We start from the raw sequence: 16,032 nt of genomic DNA, 5'->3' as shown, positions 1-16,032 counted from the left end.
ATGTGATATCGACTAAAACATAAAAGTAGTAAAACAAATAGGCACCAGCTACACAGTAGCTACATATCCATAATAATCTGTGTCTGTGTGAGTGTGACTGACTGTCTGTTGTTGAAAGTTGGAACTTCAACTCTAGTAGGAAGCAAAAGGCAGACTGACGGAAGGGGCGGGACTTCATATGCAAATACATGCTTGTCCTTTTAAATTCTGTAGCGCATGCGCTGTGACTTGAAATCGGGACTTAGTCAGTTACACAATCCGCTGAGTGTCTCTGCCCACTCTCATTCTGCTGCTGCTGCTCTTCTTGGCTCTGCCCGGCTCCGTTCCCAGCCACACAATACGAGAGAGCACTACATTATTAAACAATTCTGTTTCTCCTGCGACAGCTTATATTTTTCTTAAATACACTCTTAGATCCCCGTTATTCATATATCTAACCCCGGTTGAGAATGAGTGGAGATCAGCTTCTCAACGACTCACAGGTAAGCAGGGTATCTCCTAAAGCCCCTCAATTGACCCTCGAACCACATGGTAGGCGAGATCTTGCACCAGACTCTTACAATCTTTAGATTCTTAAACCCACTCACCGAATGCTGAGCCTGTATTCATATTCTCAGGAAGCATATAGAAATGCCTAGAACTTCCTTTGAGATGAGCTGTACACTTTTCGACTCTAGTACTGGAAACATGTTAGAAAATTGACACAATATATAAATTTAACCTTTTGGATGGCTGCCCCCTCTTGTAGTCTTGGGGTTAATACCGGTATTTTAGTACAAATTACTATAGAATGTAAGTTCCAGTTACATAAATATACATGCTTTTCCTTTGACCCTAAATTTGTTTAAAATCGAAGAAGTATTAGTTTGATTTGTTTGCCAGTACTACAAAGGAAATCAATACCCACAAAATGAACCCCTATAGCCTCTTTTGACCCCACTTATTGCAACATATGCATGTTTTCTTCCTTGGTGAAGGTTACAGATGTGATGCTTGCAAATCCAGCTATCACCCCATTAAATACTGTACCCCATTTTATACCAAAGCTTTTGTATATATCAGTAGTGGCCTGCACCCCAAACTATTACAGGCATCTCAACATACCTATAGATTATACTATGTTATTTTTGCAAGTATAGTTGAGGTAGTATACCCTATAATTCCCTTAATGTATTTGTTCTTTTATATGCTTATAAAACTAATTCGGTAAATAGAACAATATTCCACTCCAACCTTAGATTTTGGGGGGTCATAATCTTAGTTTTTAGTGTTTACAAATTAAGTCTTGCATCTGATTTGATTTTTTCCTTCCCGCAGATTGAGGCGGATTTTCGGGCGAATGGTAAGTATTTGGGGTCCCCAACTTTATGGAACTGTAGATGTGAATGTAGTGCTTTATTAGGGGGTAATATAGGGTTTTATCGGGTTTCTGTGACCTGTTTTTCTTCTCTTTCTTTCCCTCCCCCTCCTCTTTCTCTCCTTCCTTTTCTATAAAGGGCAGACATGGCGTCCAGAGACTAAGTCCCGTCTGCTCCCTTACCGGCCCCTTTGTTCACATCTAGCCTATTCCATCTCCGTTCCACAAAATCATATCGTCTTATAAACTTAATATATCGTTTCAGCTCGAACCGGTCTGGCCCTCTCCCGTGTTTTCTAGTCTTTAAGTCTGCATTTCCACCTCGATTTCACATCCTGAAAATCGGCTTTCAGTCGGTGGGGACTTAGTCTCTGCGCCATTTTCTTTTTTCTCTCCATGTCTCTGTGTGAGGCTGTGTGCGAGTGAGTCTCTGCTGGGCCTGGACTGCAGGCTGACATGGCTGCTGAGAGGCCTGTCAATCTTATGCTATAGAACACGTTGCTTCATATTAAACTAAACCTTTGTAATCGTAAATCACACAATACTCATTTCTGTTTCTAATTTGTGGGTTGCCTATGCTATTTATTGAATGCCACTAGTGAATTGCATGCCTTTTTTGTTACTTTTATTTTAGAGACACATCTGAAAACATTTGGATTATTTTAACATGCTCTAATGTTTACACTCTGGTTTGCATAGCTTTGTATAAAGGTTGTGTTTCCTGGTATGTTTTATTCACAATTGTGTGTGACATTCATTTATGTTTAAAATTAAATACATTCACAAATTTTATGATTATTTTTTTTACTTCCTATTTATAACTATCACCTCAAAAGAAATGTTGAGTACCATAACATACCTGGGGGAAAATTAATGTAACTTTTTAATAAAGTTAGTAACTTTTCTCCTGATCTATTTGGTTAGTAAAATTTTTCTTCCATTGCAGTTGACTTAATATTTTTCAATATTTGTCAGACTTGACCAATCAGATTGCAAGGATCCCCTTTCCTGATTCATATAGAGCATGCAATTTAAACCAACTTTATAATTTTACATCTGTCAAATTGTCTTTGTTCTCTTTGTATCTTTTGTTGAATAATGAGGTAAGCTCAGGAGCCTGCATGTGTCCGTAGCACTATATGACAGCAGTTTTGCAATAATGTTATCCAGTTGCAAAAAACGCTATATGGCAGCACTCTTTCCTGCTATGTAGTACTCCAAACACCTACCTATGTATCTCTTTAACAAAGAATACTATGGGAATGAAGACAATTTGATTATAGAAGTAAATTGGGAATTTTTTTTTTTTTTTGTTGTTTTTTTTTTTTTTTCTTCCTCTGAATCACAAAAGAATTTTCGGATTTCATAGCCCTTTAATTTTTTGATTTTCTATATCCCTTTATCCAATTAGTCTTGTCTGCTTCATATATGTTGCCAGTGAATCTTTCATATTCATGTTGGTTTAAAATTTGAAATATGTGTTAGCCTCTGCATTATGTTTTCCACAGCCAACTTGTTGAAAGGGTATTCAACTTTAATTCCCAATAAATTACTGAAAATATTATACAATTAAAGAAAAACAGAAATTATTGCTGTAATTCAACAAAAAACAAAACTCCCAAAACTTTGGTCTGTATAAAAACTGCATATTTTACACTCCCTAGAGGACATTCAAATTCTGTAACCTAAGTATTCTGTAAAATGCCACATACTACAACATGATTGCTTAGATCAGTGATCAAATTCATTTACACAGGGCCGGATTTCCAGACCAGGTGCCTATAGGCACCAAAATCTAAAGCGCTCCCAGTTCACATGTATGAAACTATAGATACAGCCTAAAACTTTATAGAATTTAGGATTTTTTTTTTTACAGCAGCTGCTAATTTTGCCCCATAAAAGGTCCATGATGTATAACAAAACACTCCAGAGAGTATTTGCCCAGTATGATGAGATCCCAGTCAGAACAGTATTTTTTTTTTTTTTAAATATATTTAATATAAAAAAAAGTGCAGTTTGTGTAGACTGGGGCTTTCTTTAGAAACTTTGCTGACAGAGCCTGCAATGTGCACAATCAACCAAGGGTCTTTTCTTTTAAAGTGTGTTTATCCTGTGCAACAACCCTGGCAATTTGCATTTTAGCAATAATATTCATACCTATGGTATTTTATATGAAAGACTGCCCTCTGACTGTACAATCTGTCATTTTGATAGCCGCTGCTGCAGCTGATACATGCCCACCGTGCGCTCTGTAATAGCACACAAATAGTCACTCGCTCTCACTCCCCATAAAAGAACTAACCCCCACACGCTTACTGTCAGGCTGCTCTGTCCGCATTCACTGGAGTAACGGACCGGACCAGTCAGCAGGGCGGCCATCTTTGTTTTGGGGAAGTTATTATCTACTATGGTGAGTGAGGGCAGAGCTGCAGAGGTCTGCAGAAAAAAAAGGGCTCCCCTCTATGGAAGGCGCCTATAGGCACATGCCTACTCTGCCTAATGGTATATCCGGCCCAGCATTTACATCTAGTTTGTTCACCACAGCTAAGGGAGATAAGAAACTCACTTGAGTTTTCAAATAGTTTGTTACCACAATGCTCAGTTTTAAAAGCATTTTAAAATTACTAATGAATTGCAAACCATTTATTCTAAAGAAAGGAATTAAATAGCACCGATACAAACTTTATCCAGCACTGTTTAGTTTGTGTAAAACATATAGTCCATTTGTCTTAAAGGGACAGTCTAATCAAAATTAAACGTTCATGATTCAGAAAGGGCATGTCATTTTAAACAACTTTCCAATTTGCTTTGTTTTCTTGGTGGTTCTTTTTTTTGAAAGCTAAACCTATGTAGATTCATATGCTAATTTCTAAGCTGCCTCTTATCTGAATGCATTTCAGTTTCTCAGCTAGATGGTGTTAGTTCATGTGTGCCATATAGATAACAGTGTGCTCATGCCTGTAGAGTTACTTATGAGGGCACTGACTGGCTTAAATGAAAGTCTGTCAAAAGAACTGAAATAAGGGGCGGTCTGCAGAGCCTTTAGATACAAGGTAATCACATAGGTAAAAAGTGTATTAATATAACTGTTGGTTGTGCAAAACTGGGGAATGGGTAATAAAGGTTGTTCACCAAAAATGGTCTGGCATCTAAACTTACATTCTTGCTTTTTCAAATAAAGATACCAAGAGAATGAAGAACATTTAATAGGAGTAAATTAGAAAGTTGCTTAAAATTGCATGCTCTATCTGAATCACCAAAGAAAAATGTGGGTTCAGTGTCCATTTAAATACAATAACAATTCTGGCATAGACTGTCCCTTTTTAAAGATTAAAAGAAACTCCTAAAAATGTATTGGTAGAATTTAGCATTTAGTTATTTGTTTCCATTGTGTTAGAGAGCAGGGCTTGGTGAATCCAAGGGAGTCGAGGTTCCTATACTTCTATATAGACACAACTGTTTCTTGACTGTAAGGTCTGACTTAGTGAATGTCAATTTTGATGCTAAAGTGCCTGGTTTTTAAAAAATCTATTAAAAAGAGGGACACTTTAATTCATCAAAATATACATTTCACTCCTGTTGAGAGAAAAAAAAAAAACCCTTGCATTTTTAATCTTGACAGCAGCTCCAGCTTGCTCCGGTCGTTGCAAGCCTTTTCTGACGTCAGAAATGATGGATAGGTCATCCTCCAATCACTGCTTCCCCACGGGGAATCCGTGTCTGATTCAACGCTGTTATTGGAGGAAGCCGGATTCCTCATTTTAGACCCAGGAAGAGGCTTTGCGAACGGTGGAGGAAGCTGGAGCTGCTGTGAAGATTAAAAGGTAAGTTTTTTTTTTTTTTTTTTTTTTTTTTTTTTTTTTTCTCAACAGGAGTGAAATGTAAATTTTGATGAATTAAAGTGCCCCTGTTTTTAATCGAATTTTTAAAAAACAGGCACTTAAGCATCAAAATTAACATTTCATTTTAAAGGGACACTGAAACCAAATTTTTTATCTTTTGCGATTCAGAGCATTTTAAGCAACTTTCTAATTTACTCCTATTATCAAATCTTCTTCATTCTCTTGGTATCTTTATTTGAAAAGCAAGGATGTAAGTTTAGATGCCGGCCCATTTTTGGTGAACAACCTGGGTTGTTGCTGATTGGTGGATTCATTTAACTGACCAATAAACAAGTGTTGTCTAGTGTTCTAAACCAAAAATTGCTTAGATTCCTTTCTTTTTTCTTCAAATAAAGATAGCAAGAGAACGAAGACAAATTTATAATAGGAGTAAATTAGAAAGCTGCTTAAAATTGCATGCAAAAGAGAAAATTTGGGTTCAGTGTCCCTTTAAATTTTACCTAAATGTGCCCACCTCTACTTAAAATGGGGTAGTTACATTTTAGTTAGGAAAGTCAAAATTAAACTTGCATGATTCAGACACGGGTATACCCCGCTCATACAGCGGGTTAGGGACCGGAGCCCCGCTGTAAAGTGAAAACCGCCTTAAAGTGAAACAAGGCAGTTTTAGCTTTTTATTCACTTGCCAGTGTGTTTAAAGACTTTAAAAAATGTTTGAACTAACATATATTAGGGGTGCATTAATGCTACGTTTAGTTTAAAACTAGCACAGTATTCAATTATGATTCAATAAATACTGTACCTGTAAAGTAGTGACAATTACTGTAGTAAAATTTGCCAGACTACAACACTGAGACACAGATTGCACTGTAATGCTGTAAACAGAGTGAACTAAGCATAACAAAATGGTGCCAGTCACTTTTCTTGCAATTTCACAATGATTACAGCACTGTTTCAAAATCCTTGGAGGCTGAACTTCAGCTCCACAGAGCGCTGTATTAGCGAATCGCTATAAAGTGAAGCGCTGTAAAGTGAGGTATACCTGTATAGAGCATGTCATTCTCCCCCCCCCCTCCCCCCTCGTATTTTTAAATCTGCTTTGTTCTCTTGGTATCCATTGTTGGAAAACAATACGCACTGTTGGGAGCAAGCTGCTGATTGGTACCTGAACACCAGAATTTTTGTTGTTTTAAAATATAGATAATCCCTTAAAGGGGCAGTCTAGTCAAAATTAAACTTTCATGATTCAGATTGGGCATGTCATTTTAAACAACTTTCCAATTTACTTCTATTATCTAATTTGCTTAATTCTTTACATATCCTTTGTTAAAGAAATAGCAATGCACATGTGTGAGCCAATCACACAAGGCCTCTATGTGCAGCAACCAATCAGCAGCTACTGAGCATATCTAGATATGCTTTTCAGCAAGTGATATCAAGAGAATGAAGCAAATGAGATAATAGAAGTAAATTAGAAAGTTGTTTAAAATGACATGCTCTTTCTAAATCGCGAAAGAAAAAATTTGGGTTTCATGTCCCTTTTAATTACCAATTCCCCAGTTTTGCATAACCAACAGTTATAATTATACATGGTTTTTACCTCTGTAATTACCTTGTATCTAAGCCTCAGCTGACTGCCCCCTTGTTTCAGTTCTTTTGACAGACTTACATTTTAGCCAATCAGAGCTGACACCATGGTAAATTCACATGTATAAGCTCAATGTTATCTATATGAAACACATGAACTAATGCCCTCTAGTGGTAAAAAGCTATCAAAATGCATTTAGATTAGAGGCGGCCTTTAAGGTCTAAGAAATTAGCATGTGAACCTCCTAGGTTTAGCTTTCAACTAAGAATACCAAGAGAACAAAGCAAAATTGGTGATAAAAGTAAACTGGGAAGTTGTTTAAAATGACATGCCCTATTCGAATCGTGAAAGTTGTTGTTTTTTTTTTTTTTTTTTTTTTGGACGTGACTGTCCCTTTTAAGTTTAGAAGCTTGCTCCTTTCTTGTGCATAGTGGCACTCATCTAAATAGTAGTCCCATCTTCAGAGCGGTGAAAAGCTATTAACTTTCCCCTATGACACCCAGGTACTTCAGTTTAATACAATGAATAAGTAGTTTGGATATGAATCATCTAAAAGAATCATCAATATTTGTTTAGTATAGATCCCGAAAGGCTATCATCCCAAATTCTTACACACTTAAAGGACAGTCAACACTAAAATTGTTTAAAAAGATATATCACATTCCCCAGCTTTGCACAACTAGCATTGTTCTATTAATATACTTTAATAACATTTAAACCTCTAAAGACCGCAATTTATCACGTGCTTTTTTTTATTAGCTTTTCACAACAGGAAACTTCTAGTTCATGTGGGCCATATAGATAACATTGTGTTCACGCACGAGGAGTTATTTAAAATGTAGCACACCGTACTAAATGCGTCAGTCATGTGATCAGGGGGCTGTCAGAAAAGGCTTAGATACAACGTAATCACAGAGGTACAACGTGTATTAATATAACCATGTTGGTTTTGCAAAATTGGGGAATTGGTAATTAAGGTATTTATCTTTATAAACAATTATATATATATATATATATATATATATATATATATATATATATATATATATATATATATATATATATATATTTATATTATTTTTTTTTTTTTAGTTGACTGTCCCTTTAACTTAGGACACTGGGAAATTACTTTTTCTGTCCCAACAGTCTTGAGTACAGGTGACACTTTTTTTTTTTTTTGCGCGCGTAAATACGTGTAACGGTATCATTTTAAAGAAGTATTTGGAGTTAAACAGGATTAAAAATGTGGAGTGAAATTCTTAATTCTGTGTTTTAAAAAAAAAAACAAAAAAAAAACCTCTAAAATAAAATTAAAATGTTGGCTTAAGACATTGTTATAACTGCGGAACAATTGTTTTAGCGTTCAACATTGTCCTTTAGAAGGATTATGCAAGTAATCCTTGCTGTTTGTCTTATTTTCTTTTCTTTAAACCTTACTATCTTGGTGCTAAAACCAAACCATATAGTGATGACCATTGTTTGCACTGCATCATAACAGCGGCATTAAAGTTAGAATTTCTTTCGTACACATCCAAGCAGCAGTTAATTGTTTTAAATTTTGTTTTTCTTTGTTGCATGAAAAAGTTTGTCATTTAAATGGAGATGCATGTTTTTGCTCAATTGATACTAAAGAATCACTTGCTATTTGGCTTATGGTGGCATCTCCTACTGGATTCATCTTAAAGGGACAGTCCACTCAAAAGTTGTTTTTTAAAAGATAGATAATGCCTTTACTACCCATTCCCCAGATATGCTCAAAAAACATGGTTATATTAATATACTTTATAACCTTTAAGCCTCTAAATGTCTGTATGTTTCTAAGTCGCTAAAGACAGCCCCTTGATCATATGTTTTGTATTAGCTTTTCACAACAGGGGAGTGCTAGTTCATGTAAGCCATATAGATAACATTGAGCTCACGCCAGTGGATTCTAGCAGCACAGTATACTACTAAATACCTTTTTTAATAACTTAAATGTTGCAGAGAAAATGTGTATAAAATATCCTGTTTAAGTGCACAAGCAATTTTTTTTTATTTTTTTTCTCTTATTGCGGTTCATGTCTCTTTAAAGGGACACTGAACCCAATTTTTTATTTCGTGGTTCAGATAGAGCATGCAATTTTTTTTTAATTTTTTTTTAAGCAACTTTCTAATTTACTTTTTTTTTTTTTTTTTTTTTGTTCTCTTGCTATCTTTATTTGAAAAAAAGGCATCTAAGCTATTTTAGTTTAAAACACTGGAAAACACTTGTTTATTGGTCAGTTAAATGAATACACCAATCGGCAAGAACAGCCCAGGTTGTTCACCAAAAATGGTCTGGCATCTAAACTTACATTCTTGCTTTTCAAATAAAGATACCAAGAGAATGAAGAACATTTAATAGGAGTAAATTAGAAAGTTGCTTAAAATTGCATGCTCTATCTGAATCGCCAAAGAAAAATGTGGGTTCAATGTCCATTTAAATACATATATTACCAATAATGCCTTAGTTGTCACAACCTGGTCAACTAAAACTTTTCCAGTGTACAGTGATTCAAATTCTATGGGATTTGTATAGCTACTGTTTAACTAATTTCAGTATGTGTATTGAAAATTAGACGCAGACCATCGGATATCTAATTACATATGTGGGTAACTTAATTTCTTTTATTGAAAAAAATATCTTCCTCTACAAAATGCTTTGGCCTCCGTTTAGTAACAGGATAGGTGTTAAACATACCGTGGAAATACTGCTTGGGGCTCACGTTCGCAGAGCCCTGCTGGTCCCAAGCAGAAAACACAACTGATCCATTCAGCAGCGCTAGTTCCACATCATTGATAGTCTTAAAATGACATGCTCTAACAGATTAGAGTATTTATTATTTATTTTATGGCCCTTTAATGTCTAGATATGGGCAACCACCTGGCTACAATTTAAAGGGGCAGGAAACCCCAACCTTTCTTTACGATTTGGATAGAACATACAATTTTAAAACAACTTCAATTTCTATTATCAAATTTTTCTTAATTCTCTTGTTAGCCTTTGCTGAAGGAACGGTATTGCACTACTGTCAGTTAGAGGAACACATCTAGTTCGCTAATCACTGGATGTAAGATAAAAATGTGTGCAGGCACCAATCAGCAGCTAGCTCAAACTAGTGTAGGATGTGTGTATTCTTTTTCAACAAGGGATATCAAGAGAACAAAGCACATGAAAATAGAAGTGAATTTAAAGGGTCACTGAACCCTTTTTTTTTTTTTTTTTTTTTTTGTGATTCAGATAGAGCATGCCATTTTAAGCAACTTCTAATTTACTCCTATTTTTCTTTCTCTTGCTATCTTTATTTGAAAAAGAAGGTATCTAATATTTTTTGGTTCAGACCTCTGGACAGCCCTTTTTTTTATTGGTGAATGAATTTATCCACCAATCGGCAAGAACAACCCAGGTTGTTAACCAAAAATGGGTCGGCATCTAAACTTACATTCTTGCATTTCAAATAAAGATACCAAGAGAATAAAGAAAATTTGATAATGGGAGTAAATTAGAAAGTTGCTTAAAATGTCATGCTCTATCTGAATCACAAAAGAAAAAAATTGGGTTCAGTGTCTTCAAATTACATGCTCTATCTGAATCGTACAATTTTTTTTTTTTTTTTTTTTTTTTAACTTTCCTATCCCTTTTGAGCCAATATTAAACTAAATTAGCATTTTTTTTTATTTTATATTAAATCAATTGGTTAAAGGGCCATAATACCCAAATGTTTAAACACTTGAAAGTGATGCAGCATAGCTGTAAAAAGCTGACTAGAAAATATCTCCTGAACATCTCTATGTAAAACAGAAAGATATTTTACCTCAAAAGTTCCTCAGTAGCCACCTCCCATTGTAAAGGATTTCTAAGCAGCATTTTAGTGTGTCTGTCCTGGGACATCTGAAGGGATGAGCATCGTGCACTCTTATCTTATTTCACCAATCGGGTAAAGGAAGTTTACAATGAAATCTCATGAGTCGAGTCAAATCTCATGAGATCACAGTAAAAGTTCATGACCTCAGCACTGCTGATGCTGATTGGCTGCTGTTCATTTCTTCATTTTTTCTTTTTTTAATTTTTTTACTTGCAGCTGGGAGCAGTTGAGTATAACTTTTTTTACACAGAACTTACTCTGCTGAGCTTAGGAGATTGTGAGGTAAAATATCTTCCTTTTTTACATAGAGATGCTCAGGTGACATTTTCCTGTCAGCTTTTTACAGTTATACTGCATCAGTTTCAAGTGATTTAGCATATGAGTATTATGTCCCTTTAATTATGAAATTTGCTTTGGATACCTTAAAGGGACAGTCAACACCAGAATTTTTGTTGTTTAAAAAGAAATAATCCTTTTATTACCAATTCCCTAGTTTTGGATAACCAACACTGTTATAAAAATACACATTTTACCTCTTACCTTGTATCTAAGCCAAACTGCCCCCTTATTTCCATTCTTTTGACAGACTTGCATTTTAGCCAATCGGTGCCGGTGCTCATGCCAGGTTAACTTCACATGCATGAGCTCAATGTTATCTATATGAAACACATGAACTAATGCCCTCTAGTGGTCAAAATGCATTCAGATTAGTGGCAATTTTTAAGGTCTAAGAAATTAGCATATGAACCTCCTAGAATTAGCTTTAAACTAAGAATACCAAGAGAACAAAGCAACATTGGTGAATGTAAAATTACATTCCCTATTTAAATCATGGAAGTTTTTTTTTTTTAGACTTAACTTTCCCTTTAAAGGGACAGTCTACTCCAAAAATGTTGTTGTTTAAAAAGAGTGAAAATCCCTTTTATTACCCATTCCTCAGTTTGACATGACCAACACAGTTGTATTAATATACGTTTTACCTCTGATTACATTGTATCTAAGCCTCTGCAGAATGCACCCTTATTTCAGTTCTTTTGACCGACTTGCATTTTAGTCAATCAGTGCTCACTCATAAATAACTCCATGGGTATGAGCACAATGTTATTTGTGTGGCACTCATGAACTAGCGCTGTCTAGCTGTGAAAAACTGTCAAAATGCTCTGAAATTGGCATATGAGCCTACCTAGGTTTAGCTTTCAACAAAGAATACCTAGAAAACAAAGCAAATTTGAGGATGTTAGTAAATTGGAAAGTTTTCTTTAAAATTACATGCCCTATCTGAATCATGAAAGTTTTAATTTTGACTAGACCATCCCTTTTTTAAATGCGTGTTTTTTTTGTTTTGTTTTTTTTTAAGTCAAAATGAAACTGATTTAATTGGAAGTAAATTGCAAAGGTTTGTGTTGGTTTTGTTTTCCTCCCCCATGCTCTTTGCACATTTTGAGGCACCCACTCTTACTGAGCATACACTAGAGTTTACAGCATATATGTATGTCTGTGATTGACAGCTGCTTGCCACATGATAGGGTTAGGTAAATTAAAGGAAACTGAAATTCGTGACACAATAAAAAAAAAAATAACCATTGGAAAAAGAGAGGGAAAGGCACAGGTAATAACTCCTCACTTTATTATCTAAAACGAATACATACAACCAAAATCCTTGGTAAGTGCAAAAAGGTGGCTAAATCCAAAATGAAAATTAGACTAGAGACCTGCAGGCGGGCAGTCTAACATGTTTCGCCAAGGCTTACTTAGACTACATTGCCCATTCTTTCTATCTTATTTAAACCGTATTCCACAGTTTAATTGGCTACTGTGATCTTTCTCTAGGCCAATCAGGATTCAACACAGTTAACCCTAAGGTTAATTCATCCGTAAATAATTCCTATTTAGGACACAGAGTATATCACAAATTACATTTTCCAATCTATCCTAATATACAAATATTTTGCTTTTTCAAAAGTCACATCGTTATATAGCAATTTTTATTGCATATATTTTTTAATCGATAAGACTTATTGTGGGCTTAGGCACTGGGTGTCACTGTTACAAAATTAATTTCAATATTTTGCTGTCAAACTATGAATAAAACAAAAGGAAACTTATATTGCTATTTACATGTCAATCATCAAGTCTTTATTAGATAAACATTCTATCAAGTTGAAGACTATATTGCACTTAGTTGATACTCTAATTTCATTAGTTGCATGTAAAAAAAATATTGCATAGTATTTGCATTTGTCAATTATACAATTCTGGTCCTTTAATATGATAAATGGTTTATATAAACTGCTTTCTCCCTTTTTTATTTTTTTATTTTTTTATTTATATGAAATGTTGTTTCATCATCTTTGATATAATACAGATACTAATGCTGATTTTTACCAGTCAACAGGAAAAAAAAATAGCCAAAGGGGTTAATGCTTCACCTTTTGAACTGCATTTCCGCTGTCTGACTACTATATAATCTGCCGTTGCCTATGGTCATATTCACTGTGCAAACTTAAGTGTACAAGTCACATTCCAGAAATCGTGCAGTGTGTAAATTTTTAGTTACTCTCCTTACTCTGTATTAGTGGGTTAATGTGTAAACTATATCCTGTGCGTGCATAGATTTTTTTTTTTATTTTTTTTTATATTATTTTTCCCCCCTAGTTTAAACTTTTGGATGCGGTTTTGTGCCGTTTTGGTAATAAAGGCATGGTCGCAAGCAGTGGAAGTAGATAGTGACGTTCTGGTCTTAAAAGGACATTTACATTGGTAGCAGAACAAAGGAAGAAGGGCATGCTGACTGCAGGATGTGGATGGCGTCTTAACACATTACTGCGTGTCATTTTAGCATTACTGATCCTAGATAACTGGGATGGTAAACGCTAGGATTTACCAGCGCTACAAATAAAGCTGACTTTCAGTTATAAAGTGTAAAATAAACTGCATGCTGAAAGTACCTTTTTATTTGTAGCAAGTTTATGCCAAGCTGAGTACCTCCGGCCGTCCATGGCAAAGCCACTTTTTGTTAGTAGCATGCTCTTAGCCAATAGCGTGCTAGCCATACAACATAATGCTGATTGGCCTGCACGGCTAATTGCTAAGATGGGAAAACATCACCTCACTCATGAAGTTTTTTTTATTTTATACTTCATGACTGAAAGTCCCTTTTATTTTTAGCACTGGTAAATCCAATTTTTTTTTTTATTTTTTAAAAAAACACTAGGATTTACCATCACTTTAAATTCTACTGGGGAGTAGCATACCCTGCAACACTCAGGCAGGACATGTGCTCCTGGCTTATATCCAAGTAGGTTTTTACCTATTTGTTTAACCCCCTTTGAAGGCAATACACACAATTATCTAAGGTAAGTAATGCACAAATTGCATACTCTTAAAGGGAGAGTCTAGTCCAAAATAAACTTTCATGATTCAGATAGAGAAGGTCATTTTAAACAATTTTCCAATTTACTTTTATCACCAATTTATTCTTTGTTCCCTTGGTATTCTTAGTTGAAAGCTAAACCTAGGAGGTTCATATGCAAATTTTTAAGCCCTTGAAGGCCACCTCTTTTCTCAGGGCATTTTGACAGTTTTTCACCACTAGAGGGTGTTAGTTCATGTGTGTCATATAGAGAACACTGTGCTCACGCACATGGAATTCAGGTGAGCCAGCTCTGATTGGCTAAAATGGATGTCTGCAAATTGCCCCCTTGTATCTAAGCCTCTGTCAAAAGAACTGATATAAGGTAATCAGAGGTAAAAAGTGTATTTATATAACTTAATTTATGCAAAATTAGGGAATGGGTAATAAACAATAACAATTCTGGTGTAGACTGCCCCTTTAACAATTCGCAGCATGTAGGTTTTACATTAGAATGTCAATTTAACATCCCCTTTCAGTTGAAATACAATGCCTGTGTCTAAACACTGATAAGAGGAGTGGGTTTGGCTGCTCCAGCCGGCTAAGATATGTAATTTAATTTTGCTTATTTTTGAAAATTATTTTAAAATACTTGCCAGCAATTTTTAAACCATTTTGTTTTTATGCAAACTATTTATTTAATTAGCTTTTTTAGGATATGCACAGATCGCAACCTAATTTATGTGCCTTTTAAGTTGGATACATGTGTGTATTACATGCAGTTATATGAAAATTAGTGTATACTGTCCCTTTAAAGGGACAGTATACACTCATTTTCATATAACTGCATGTAATAGACACTACTATAAAGAATAAGATGCACAGATACTGATATAAAAATCCAGTATAAAACTGTTTAAAAACTTACTTAGAAGCTGTCAGTTTGGCTCTGTTTGAAAAGGTATCTGGAAAGCCCACTGCAAGTGGCAAATAAGACACTCCCCCCTCCCCCTTCTTTTGCATATGAAAAGACCCTTTACACAAACAGGAGCAAGCTGGAGAAGGTAGCTGACAGTATTCACATAAAACTTTGGGGCTTGGTTAGGAGTCTGAAAATCAGAGCAATGTTATTTAAAAATAAGCAAAACTATATTTATATTAAAAAAACAAAAACAAAAAAAAAAAAAACCTTTATGGGCTATATAAATAAATCATCTACAAAACATTTATGCAAAGAAAAAACGTGTATAATGTCCCTTTAAGTAAGCTTTTAAACAGTTTTATACCGGATTTGTATATCCGTATCTGCATCTTATTCTTTATAGTAGTGTCTATTACATGCAGTTATACGAAAAATGGTGTATACTGTCCCTTTAACCCCTTAATGACAACTGACGTACCAGGTACGTCATGCAAAACGAACAGTTAATGACAATAGACGTACCTGGTACGTCAGTTGTCTAACAGAGTGCTGGAAGCGATCGTAATCGCTTCCAGCGGCTCTCAGGGTATTGCAGTGATGCCTCGATATGGAGGCATCCTGCAATACCTTTTTACAAGACTCCGATGCAGAGAGCCACTCTGTGGCCCTCTCTGCACCGGTAGCGATGGTGGCGTTCGTTAGTGGGTGGGAGTGGAGGAGGGTGGGCGGCCCATCGCTACCCGGTTCCTGTAAGTGCAATGTGCACGCCAGGAGCGTATGGGGGGGCCTGTAGGGGTGCGCGCGCTCATTAGCCACTAACACCAATGAGGGGGGAAAAAAGTTAAACAAAAATGTAAATCTAAAAGAATCTGGGGGGGGGAAGGGAGACGGGGGTATTGTGGGGGGGGGGGGGGCTGCTACACTACAGAAAAAGTTTAAAGCTCAAAAGAAAAAAAAAATACTTTTTGTTTTTGGGGGCAAACTGGGTACCCAAACTGCCAGTACCCAAGATTGCGGCAATTCAGTAGGGGGGGAGGTCAGGGAGGTTGGGGGCTAAGGCAGGGGTCCATCACAGCTAAAATTATTT

At 35.6% G+C, this 16,032-nt stretch overlaps 1 protein-coding gene across 1 annotated transcript in view; it reads left to right on the top strand.

Moving 5' to 3' along the window:
* Nucleotides 1-245: 245 nt before the first annotated feature.
* TOP1 (DNA topoisomerase I) overlaps nucleotides 246-16,032 on the top strand; it is a 268,572-nt gene continuing 252,785 nt past the window's right edge. Inside the window, exons 1-2 of the mRNA XM_053714593.1 lie at nucleotides 246-482; nucleotides 1,318-1,342. Of these exons, the coding sequence (XP_053570568.1) occupies nucleotides 450-482; nucleotides 1,318-1,342 (58 nt within the window). The 5' untranslated portion in view covers nucleotides 246-449. The remainder of the gene's footprint in view (nucleotides 483-1,317; nucleotides 1,343-16,032) is intronic.

Source organism: Bombina bombina, chromosome 1 (genome assembly GCF_027579735.1).
Source record: "Bombina bombina isolate aBomBom1 chromosome 1, aBomBom1.pri, whole genome shotgun sequence".
In the NCBI taxonomy this organism is placed as follows: domain Eukaryota; kingdom Metazoa; phylum Chordata; class Amphibia; order Anura; family Bombinatoridae; genus Bombina; species Bombina bombina.
This window is presented reverse-complemented; position numbering and strand designations above follow the sequence as displayed.